General features: G+C 37.2%; 2 protein-coding genes across 2 annotated transcripts; one reads left to right on the forward strand and one right to left on the reverse strand.

The window, feature by feature from the left end:
- The first annotated feature begins 1,094 nt into the window (after window positions 1-1,094).
- rsph4a (radial spoke head component 4A) lies at window positions 1,095-6,531 on the forward strand. Its single transcript, XM_007260360.4, has 7 exons — window positions 1,095-1,325; window positions 2,200-2,422; window positions 3,224-3,496; window positions 3,806-4,255; window positions 4,797-4,941; window positions 5,195-5,312; window positions 6,048-6,531. Exons 1-7 carry the CDS (start codon window positions 1,219-1,221, stop codon window positions 6,274-6,276), a joined length of 1,545 nt encoding a protein of 514 aa, XP_007260422.2. The 5' UTR covers window positions 1,095-1,218; the 3' UTR covers window positions 6,277-6,531.
- Window positions 6,532-6,533: 2 nt separating this feature from the next.
- On the reverse strand, window positions 6,534-11,518 carry napaa (N-ethylmaleimide-sensitive factor attachment protein, alpha a). Its single transcript, XM_007260363.4, has 11 exons — window positions 11,363-11,518; window positions 9,785-9,864; window positions 9,563-9,679; window positions 9,417-9,463; window positions 9,223-9,300; window positions 9,002-9,057; window positions 8,436-8,520; window positions 8,251-8,355; window positions 8,078-8,146; window positions 7,900-7,950; window positions 6,534-7,800 (listed from the first exon to the last, which is right to left on the reverse strand). Exons 1-11 carry the CDS (start codon window positions 11,458-11,460, stop codon window positions 7,699-7,701), a joined length of 888 nt encoding a protein of 295 aa, XP_007260425.2. The 5' UTR covers window positions 11,461-11,518; the 3' UTR covers window positions 6,534-7,698.
- Between the last annotated feature and the right edge of the window lie 27 nt (window positions 11,519-11,545).

Consider the following 11,545-nt stretch of genomic DNA (forward strand, 5'->3'; position numbering starts at 1 on the left):
TCTACATAAAAGTTGTTAGCAGAGGGAAGCATGAAGTGCTGTAAGATTTTTCTGGGAAAACGCTGCACTGACTTTAGACTTGATATAACACAGTGGACCAACACCAGCAGATGACATGTCTCTCCAAACCATGACTGATTGGTGGAAACTTCACACTAGACCTCAAGCAGCTTGGACTGTATAAAAAACTTATATAAAATTCTAATTCGCTGCGATTATGAACGGGGGGTCACAGGTTTGAATCTCGCTCATGCAGCTGACAACTTTTATGGAGATGTGAATTTCATTTTCCAGCAGGACTTGGCACACTGCCCACACTGCCAAAAGAACCAAATGGTTTTATATAATATTATAATTTTCTGAGACACTGATTTTTGGGTTTTCATTGGCTGTAAGCCAAAATCATTAACAATAAAAGAAATAAGCGCTTAAAATAGATCACTCTGTGTATAATACATCTATATAATGTATGAGTTTCACATTTTTAACTGAATTACTAAAAGTAACTTTTCAATGATATTTTTATTTTTTGAGATGAACCAGTATATTTTAGTATTTCTGCAGTACATAGGGTTTAGGCAATAAATGCACTAGCATTATTGTTACTTTGGGCTGATGTTGGATTTATATCCAGAGCTCTCAGTTTAAAAGGTTTATAACTGGAGTTTAAAAACTTCACTCTTGGCGCGCCCTCTGGTGGTCAAACAAACGCTTAAGAGATTCATAAGTGTGTATTCTTTTCCTGACTTGTATAAAGTACTGGAGTTTTTAAAGTTTTCTGTAACCACCACACAGTAGAAGTACTGAAGTATTTTACATTTTCTGTACTTAAGTATTGCAAGTAGTTTATTGTAAAATGTAGTTCTGAAGTACTGAAAGTAAAAGTACAGTACTGTGTTGTGTAGTTAAGCAGTGGAAAGTTCTCAGAGTGAAAGGCAGAACAGAAGCAGTAAGTTCTTTACTTATAAGATCAGCTTGATCATCTCTGCTCTCTTCTCTATTAGAGACTCTCTGCTCTCACTCACGTGCGCCCTCTAATGTCTAACAAGCGCGCAACACGTTCCCAAGTGTAGCCAATCAGATTAATGAGTCCTGAGCTCCATAGCAACGGGAGTTCGTTAGTGTTGTGAACTACTCGTTTCTTCCACTCAGGACGGTTTAGTTTAATAAAACGGGTTAATTCTGCTTAAATTAATTTAGTTAAATTAGGGAACAGAAATGGAAGCTCCCGGAGACTCGTCGAGTGATACAGACCCGAGACAACAAGCTGCTCTGAATTTTAAGGCTTTCCTGTTAAAAAGCAGCACCAAAACAAACCAGAATCTGTGAGTTTCTGCTCGGTTCTCCTCTCAGTTTAAATTATATTTATAACATGATAAAAACTTAAAACCTATAGCTGGACACACCGCTGCACTGTGCTCATATTAACTACTGCTCTTATTTTTCGTCACCATTGGCTTCTTAATATCGGGCTTTTGATTCAGGCTTTAACATATTAGCTATTTTAAATATATCTGTCCGCAGCACTGTTAATTATATGGTAAAATTAAAAATAATTTGTTGTGATTAAACCTGTCACAATATACCATTTTTGACGAGGCTGAAGTTGGCCTAGTTGTGGTTAAATAACACTTAACAAAAAAAAAAATATATATTAAATTTATTTTATTTAAGTTTTAATAATTAGATTTACTACTATAATATAATATTATGTAATATTTTAATGATTGATTTTACTATTTAAAAAAAAACAGGGCATAAAAATGTTTTCCCTGTTGCCCTATAGATAGGCTCTCAGAGGCTACTGTGAGTAGTGTGATCATTCATGGCTAGACATGCCTCTATGCATTTATCATTGGACAAAGAGAAGCAGAATTTTGGTCATCCAGCCAATGACAGCTAAGCATGGGTGTGGTAGTGGGGGGAACAGTAGACCTGACTACCCAAGGCCCAAGTAGGGAGAGGTGCCCATGAAAATCCAATTTTTTTTCACTCATGTTTCTTGTGTACTGGCATGGATAGGAGCCCACTGACATTGAGAGTGTACAGGGCCCAAGATTTGATGCTACGCCCCTACAGCTACATTTGCTGTGTTGATGTAAACTAGAAACATGGACTGCTTTGCACTGAAACTGTGGCACTCTTACTAACCAAGTTATTAATAATTTCACAAAACGCCATGTTTGTTGTGTGTCTCAGCTATGATCATCTGGCACGTGTGCTCACCAAAGTTATGGACGAGCGCCCACCGAATGCAGTTGATGTGTTTGAAGACATAAGTCTACAGGTGAAGGCCAACCAACTACAGGACAATCAGAGCACCCTGCGCTCCATTCCAGAAAATAATGCAGCCTTCGCACTGGCCCAGGAACAGAAAGCCTTGTTCATAAGGGGGGCAGGGGATGAGCAAGAAGAGGGCATGGTAAGAAGACTCACATTTGTTTTGTTGTGTTACTTTCAACTATACAGGTGCATGTCAAAAAAATGTAATTTCTCTAAAAAGTTCCTTTATTTTAGTAATTCAGTTCAAAATTCTTATATTATATAGATGTATTACACAGAGAGTGATCTATTTTGATCATTTATTTATTTTTATTGTTGATTATTACAGCCAATGAAAACCCAGAAGTCAGTATCTCAGAAAATTTGAATATTATATAAGACTAATTGGTACTTTTGGCAGTGTGGGCAGTGTGCCAAGTCCTGCTGGAAAATAAAATCTGCATCTCCATAAAAGTTGTCAGCAGAGGGAAGCATGAAGTGGTGTTAGATTTTCTGGGAAAACACTGCACTGACTTTGGACTTGATATAGCACAGTGGACCAACACCAGCAGATGACATGGCATCTTTTAAAATAGATCACTATGTGTGTAATACATCTATATACTTTAATATATGAGTTTCACATTTTGAACTAAATTACTGAAAGACTTTTCAATGATATTCTAATTTTTGAGATGCTCTTGTATATACAGGTCAAAACTTGGTAAAATAAAGTGTTTAGTTTAATAAAGCGACCTAAGTGGCCTACAAGAAGGGTTACAATTTGTGGATATAATAGAGGTAAAAACAGGACAGAGACTACTTTTTAAACATCAGGCATTCTGAATAGTCATTTTTGATTTCTTAGTAAGAATTCCTTCTTTTTTCCTTTCTTTTGCCTTATATTTGAGTCATTATCCATGTTTATCTGCTGCAAAGTTTCTTCTCTGTTTTATTTTAGGCAGAAACACCTCTGCCCAATCTGGTTGAGCAGAGTTTCTTCTTCGACCAGGCTGAGGTGGGTTTGGGCCGGGAAGAGACCCAGAGGATCTTTCTGGCCCTGAAACAGCTGGTGGATACACAACATCTTCAGCGCTGCCGATTCTGGGGTAAGATCCTGGGCCGTGAGGCAAACTACATTGTGGCTGAAGTGGAATGTAGAGACGAGGAGGAAGAACAGGCCGAGGAGACACAAAAAGATGAGGAGGAAGAAGAAGCTCGAGATGAGGATGAGGTAGGAGTGGGTGTGCACATAGTAAGAGTGCTTCACACAACAGTGTCTGCCTTGTTAATCGTTTATGTTTATATTTTGTATATATAAAAGTGTGTATGTACACTACTTAGTAGGTGCATTTGTTGCAATATTGTCTTTGCTGGAGGCAAAGGTAGATCCAAGTATAAAGCTAGTGCAAAACTAAAGAAGCAAACTTAAAACTAAAGAATTTCTTAATTTTAGAATTATTGCCTTATCTCTAATATTTCTACTGTTGTTTTGTTTATTTTGCTTGGACCCAATTATATAATATTATATTTTTTGTTCTAGAATGATTTGCTCCCAAAGTCAACTTACAAACCACCCCCTTCAGTGCCCATGGAGGCTCGTAGTTCCGGTACAAACAAGTTCTCCTACTTTGTATGTCGAGAGCCTGGTCTGCCATGGGTGCGCCTTCCTGATGTCACCCCCGCTCAGATTGTGGTGGCACGACAGATCCGCAAACTCTTCACTGGTCATTTGGATGCCCCTATAATTACCTACCCACCGTTTCCAGGCAATGAGGCCAACTATCTACGGGCCCAGATTGCCCGCATCTCTGCTGGCACCCAGGTCAGTCCGCTGGGTTTCTACGTATTTGAGGAAGAAGAGGAAGAAGAAGCAGAAGAGGGAGCGCGAGACAACTTTATTGAGAACCCTGAGTTTGAGGGCATCCCAGTGCCGGACATGGTAGAGTCATTGTCTACTTGGGTCCACCATGTCCAGCACATCAACAAACAGGTGACTTTTGCTGAAAAGACAATATGAAATGTATTTTATTGGTGCACCTGCACCTTGAGCAATTTTCACGTACGCTATTTGTACAAATGTTTGTGGAAACATTCAATGAATGAATTCAGCTTCTTTCAGTTGCATCCACTGTTGGCAAATCCATCACACAAACACAGAGTTTATCTAGTTCCAGTACAGCAGTATTGCTAGTAGACTAGGAGATAAACAAAAACCTATTGGCACCATACCCAATACCAAAGCATGGGCTATAGGCATATACAGCCCCCAGCATTGTGCTGTGGAGCAGTGGTACTGTTACTATGGAATGATAAAGTTCCATCCAATATTTCTGAATAAGTGGTGGTGTTGGGAATAAGGTGGAATGGTGAGCATCATCCAACATCCTGACCTCTGCAAACGCAAAAGCAATTGTCCAAAATCAAGAAAGCCCACAGCATAAACTCTTTCTTTAATACCTTTGATTTAAGAAGAAACAATCAATGAGCACATGTCCCTTAACACTTTGATCAGTTGTTCCTCTGTGTGTCAGGGTCGTTGTGTCTGGGTCAGAATATCTGAAAAGACTGAGGAGGAATTAGATGATGAAGCTGAAGGAGAGGAGAGAGAGGAGGAGCCCGACGAACCTGAGCCTGAGGTCGGACCACCGCTTCTCACACCACTGTCTGAGGATGCAGGTTAGCTATGTCCTGTCTGTATCCCTTAAAGCAGAGTGTGCACAGTGTTGACACAGTTCTGGTGTATGTTCAAGCAAGGGATGTCTGGCCCTTCATCTTGAAATCTTCTGTTCTGCAAAATTTGCTACACTGACAAGTTTTGCCTGCTTTCAGTTGTTAGCCATGTTTCCTTTTGTTTGACATATTTTTTAAGAACACTTTCTTATCCTGATATGATATGAATATGATCTAAACGTTTGATATTATGTTTCAGTGGTCAATAACACTCCTCCTTGGAGCACCAGGATCTCCTCGAACCTAATCCCAGAGTATGCCATTGCTTATGTGCGCTCCAATTTGTGGCCCGGAGCCTATGCCTACGCATCTGGCAAGTAAGAACTTTTTTTTGGACAGGAATTCAATTCAAGACGTTTGTCTATTTGTTCTGTATGATGAAATAGTTATTATTTATTAGTAACGTATTTCATATATCAGCATGCAGTGTGAGGTATTTCTGGTAAAATAATTATAGTGCTGCTGTATTCTGTAAAATATTTTTTATCAGCAAAGCCTTTGAAGCTTTGATTTGAGGAACAATGACGCCAAAATAAGGTGGCACAATTAATATTATGTATAATATTTTGTTAATCATCAGTGCATAAGTTCCATAATAAACGCACAGTTAATTATATTATATGCAGTAAGAGTAAATTAATTAGTCATTATGCGACCTTGTCCCCTTCCATGCCTTCACATGCCATGCCTTCCTCGCACACCTGAGCCTCCATGGAGAGCAATCACAGACCACAGAACCAACAAGATCTGCAAGGTTCTTATTTCTGTCCAGTTGTATTGCAGTTTTGGACTTCCTTTGTTTTCTTGACCTACTCCATGTTTTAAAACTTCCTATAATTGTAATCATGAACTCCTATATCGTTGCACATCACACTTCTTGTTATCACTATGCAGTCCTATATCAGAAAAAGGCATTTTTGTTTCCATCAAGGTTTCAAATATTAGACAAGAATTAAACTGACCATTGGGTAAAATTTTTGGGTAAACATTATAATTATTAATATTGAGTAATATGAAAACAGCACCCATCCCAACTTTGCTTTTGTCAACAGGAACTTTGAAAACATATATATTGGCTGGGGGCTAAAATACCTGGGGGAGCCCTACACTCCACCCATGCCACCCACTCCCCAACAAGAATACCCGAGTGAACCTGAAATTACAGAGGTCCTGGACCCCAGTGTGGAGGAAGAACAAGCCCTTAAGGCAGCCCCAGAAGACCAGCAGTTGTCTGAGGAGGAGAACGAAGGGCAGGAGGAAGAGGAAGAGGAGGATGACTGAATGAAAAAGAGCTGGTACACACTGGACTGAATTGAAAAACAATAACAATGTCCAATAACACACAACAGTCGTGGCATGCATATGCATTGTGTTGCGAGCACAGCTGAAGATCTTGTATAGACTGATGGACAACAGATGCCAGTTCTGTTACTTATTATACTCAGATATTTTTTGTTAACTTATAAATTATCTCCTAGTTCTGTCTACATGAAATCATTTTAAACAAATGAGTAAAATAAAACATGCTTAATCCAAGATCTGAGTTATATCCTTTATTTATTTATTTTTTAAAGTTTTATCATTGAGGGAAATGGGAGTAAACACATGCCCTGTTTATTAGATCACAAGCTTCTGCATTAAACACAGTCATAAACAGACAATAGGGTTCACTTTAGGGAACTTGTTTTAAGATCATCTTTCCATTTCATTGCATGCTCAGGTAAGCTAAAAGACCTGATTACACTGCAAACATCCAACGTATCAGAGAAATTCTGATGAACAGAATAAACCAATATTCTCTAAATCTAAACTGTTCTAAAACTAGAAATATTATTATGGCTTAAAGCTGAATCACTAACGGACTATTGTGATGCAACTGAGAGGAACCATGAGGAAATTGAACAAGTATCAACAAAAATGCCGGAAGTAAATTCACCACAATGCATAACAATGTGAAATAATCCAGCTTTGTACATGGCAAAGCAAGGATGGATAACATCCTTATAATACTGTTCTCTGGATTCTTAATAAAAAGCCAACATCAGTAACTAACAGATTAACAAAAAAAATAAATATTTAAGTATAATATAATAATTTAACTGAATTGCACAAATTTAGTGTAACATATTTGTTAAACAAAATGGTCTGTTCCCCCCCCAAAAAACATCTAATATACATTTTTGATTTAGTTTCCCTACAGACACAGAAATGCCACAATAAATAGTAAATGTATGGAATTTGTTAAATATGTCATCACTTTTAAAATGAATTATTCACAATAAAAGAAACCGTGCCAATTTCCTCAATGGAGGAAAACAGCAATTAGTGCAATTTCAGATTTTGGCAGGAAAAATAAAACAGTTATAAAATTGTACAGATTAATTTACACATATTCTTCAATAATTATTAGTAAGTGCTAATGAAGCAGTACATTTTTTCAATAAACTAGATCAATATTTGTACACTAAATACTAACCAGTGCAATTCTACACAACGTCACAGTGATCTTTGGAATCAAAGAGCTTTGTACTTAAATCTAGATCTGAAACATAAACAAGAACAACTTGGCCACTGTAATCAGTTCATTACACCAAATAAAAGAAAATAGAGGCTGAGGAATGAGTTGAGAGCTGAAAGGAATATGGTGAGGTTGTGTAAATGTGCATAGGAATTCAATGAAGGGCACTGAATCTTTGTAGAATGTTAGCGGAGGTCACTCTCCTCGTCCTGAATAGTCTTCTTAATTCGCAGTAACATGCTGGTCTGCCACTGGTCCAGCCTTGTGATTGAGTCAAACTCCTTCACCTAGAAATAGGACGAGATTTTTGCATTCACAATCTTTTATTCTATAAAATAGGAATGGGCACAAACCAGAAGAATAATGAATCTGATTCCAAAACTCACTGCATCAGTAAATGCATCCACATCCTGTTGCTCGTGTGCAGCTAGAAGTTTCTGTTAAACAGAATGAAGTAACAAAAAAATTAAAATAGTATTTTAACACTAATGTCAGTATATAGCTGTGTAGTATTTTAGCAATATTGAGCCATAAAAATACAATAAAATTCATATGAATACAAACCTTTACGAGTTTGCACTCCCTGGCATCTGAAAAGGCAGGAAACATCTCCTCGTATTTCTGCACAGCCAACTAAACAGAGTTACAAAATAAAGAAAAAAAAAAGAGAGAATTTATACAATCATAAATATGATTAAATTGCAAACAATGCAACTGCAATGTAACTGCAACATTACCTGGGCATTTAGCATATCTACACAGAAGTGACACAGTGCTGCTTTGAAGAAATGGTCCTTAGCTCCATACTTCAGCAAGGTGTGATCCATAGAATATGTTCCAATCTAAACAGATTCAAACGTGGGTGTAAAGAAGCATACGTGACACTGAAATAACAAAATTATTAGATTATGTATATTGTTACCTGCTCATATATTTCTATGGCTTTCTGGTACTGCTCCAACTGTGCAGCATATGTAGCCACTTTGAGAAAGCACTTATTGGCACAACTATGAGAAATGAGAAAGACAAAAATCATTATAAATCAATCTGGGTTGCCTTTATTTTATTAAAATGAATTATTTATTCTACCACATGTGAAAATGTTAAACCCTTTAACATTTAACAGTTTAGCTGTAGATTAATCTTTCAAATGACTTAAGGTAAAATCATCATAGTGTGAGAGAGTTTCCACATGTCCTGTAAAATAAAAAAAATAGAGACTTTGCTACAAATGCCATAGAAATAGGAGCGAGATCACAGAAAATTTAGTTGCATTATCAAGCAATCAATATATTGAGGTAGGTACTGTAGCGATTCAAATTTGGAGGAAAAAATAATTTTAAAAAGCATATTTTAATTTGGAGGCACTACTTTTGTATGTATACAGCACAGTGAGCAACCCCAGCTAACTTGTGTCTCTAACCCCTTCTTCAGCCCTGTGTCAGTCGTAAAAAAAAAAATCACCAGTTAAAAATAACATAAGTATACCTGGTTGACTCCTCAGCTTTGTAATAATCTGCGGCCTGCTCGTAGTGGATGACTGCCTGTAAACATTAATACCATTAAACTGGATGAAGACAGAGACAGGCTTTTACTGGCAATCTTTTGTAACATGTACGGGTCAAAAATAAACATAATTGCGCCTTTTGTGTCTGCAGCAAACAATACATAGCAATATATATTTTTAACGTATTAAATATTTCACTCACTTTATCAAAGTCCAGCAGGTCAGATTCATAGATTTCGGCTATGGCCATGTGGTGTTTTGCTGCAATGTTGAAACGTCCCTGTAGTAACAGAGAGATTAACAATGCGGTGAGTATATTCCCTTATGCGTTTATTGCTAGTAAAATGCAATTGATTCTAAAAATACAGAACACAGGTGCTTTATTAGTTTCCTCACCATATCTGTGTAGATATCAATAGCTCTGCAGAGACACTTGATGGCCTCTAAAAGGCGGAAATAGAAAAAAGTGAAATCATACACGATCAGAAATTACCAAAGTCCAATCATTTAAAAAATGAAATACAGACTGCTTAAAATAATACCTTGAGGATCTGCTTTTTTGTAAGCATTGCCAGCATCAATGAAGTTAACGGCAGCATTGTGTTTGCTCTGCATTTGTAGCTGCAGTTTGGCAGATTTGCAAAATGCATCTCCAGCCGCTAACAAAAAAAACAACAACAACCACACAACACGTTATAAAATCAAATCAATCAATCAAAATAAATACCACCAGCGTTTATTAGTGGGATACAATTTAAATATACCATTCCAGTTCTTTGCCATCTTGAACATATTAGCAGCCCTTACGTACAAATCACAAGCCTCCTCGGCTTTGGAGGAACTCCTAGAAAAAGAATTAGAAGGAAATTAATGTTAGGTGCATTTATTATGCAGAATGTGAACTGCCCATGAAGTGGTTCCAATGCAACAATTCTGTGCCTATCAGTGTAAGATGTCCTGTGCCCCCTCCCTCTTGTTTTGCTATTGCTCAAATGACCAAATTAAACATAAGCTTATTACATTTACTGCACAAACCCCTGTTTGTCCTAGAATAATACTATGCATTTATATACTATTTCATATGAAAACTTTTTAAATTATTAAAAATCACATGATTTACAAAATATTTTTTATATCTGTTTGATTATTTCCTCACAAAGGACACAACTATTTCTGTAATTCCCCTGCTTGATGAGCATTAGTAAATGGTGTGCACCAGATAGAATGATTAATTAGACAACAATTAAGCAACTTTTCTATTTTATGTATCTACGTATCAATGAAACAACTTAGATTTCTTGTATTACATTAGATTTTTTAAAATGTTTATATTAATATATACAAGACGTATTAATACATATCACTGAACTTTCATTTAAAACCCATTAAAATGTTTAAATAATGACAAATGAATTAAAAGTTCCTAAAAGAGGCTTTTTTACATGGGTGCAGGAATAAAATACTTATTTTTAATTAAATTGGTTTGTGCATGGCCAGGACTTACCATAGAATGGATACGAGATCCTAATGTGTGGCCACTACTTATTAAAGCATGGTAATTAGATCCTAATGCATGTCCATGACTTATTACTACATGGGAACGAGATCCTCATGCGTGGCAGACATTGCATGGGATCAAGATCCAAATGTGTGGCCACTACTTATTAAAGTGTGGGAATGTGATCCAAATGCGTGGCAACTACTTATTAAAGCATTGTAATGAGATCCTAATACATTACACAACTTAAAAAGGCATGATAATGAGATCCTAATGCATGTCCATGACTTATTTAAGCATGGTAATGAGATCATAATGCATGTCTGTGACTTATTAAAGTGTAAGAGCGACATCATAATGCGTTGCCATGACTTAGCGGGGGAATAAGACCCTACTGCCTTGTCACAACTTGATAAGCATGGTAACAAGATCCTAATGTGTGACCATGACTTATTAAAGCATTGGAACGAAATCCTAATGCGTGGACATGACTTTTTAAGGCGTGGAAACAAGATAATTAGGACTTGTTCCTAATAAGTTGAAGTCCTAATGCATGGCCACAACTTATTAAAGTGTGGGAATGAGATCCTAATGCTTGGCCATAACTTAAGGCGTGGTAACAAGATAACTAAGAGTAGTTCCCAATAAGCCGTGGCCACGCATTATTTATTTGTTTATTTTTTACATGATGTCCCTTTAGGGGCTCCGTAGTGACGTCACTGCTGTTAAACCCGCATCTTTACTCTTTTACTAAGAAAAAAATTCTTACTGAACTAAAGGGACATAAAGGGGTCAGAACTTGAGCCAGATTAATCCAGACCGGTGGTGTTCTCGACATACTTACCCAAAGAATGTCCCGAAGAACGAGCCTGTGGTGTGAGATTTCTTGTCCGCTTCGGCGATCAGAGCCATCGCTTCTTTCTCCTTCCCGGAGTAGTCCATGTCTGTGTCTGTGTCTGTGTGTGTGCTGAGCTGCGGCTGGTTGTGTGTCTGTGTGTTTAATCAGTGCTGATAAAGCCACTGCGCA

This window comes from Astyanax mexicanus, chromosome 1 (assembly GCF_023375975.1).
Source record: "Astyanax mexicanus isolate ESR-SI-001 chromosome 1, AstMex3_surface, whole genome shotgun sequence".
Lineage (NCBI taxonomy): Eukaryota > Metazoa > Chordata > Actinopteri > Characiformes > Acestrorhamphidae > Astyanax > Astyanax mexicanus.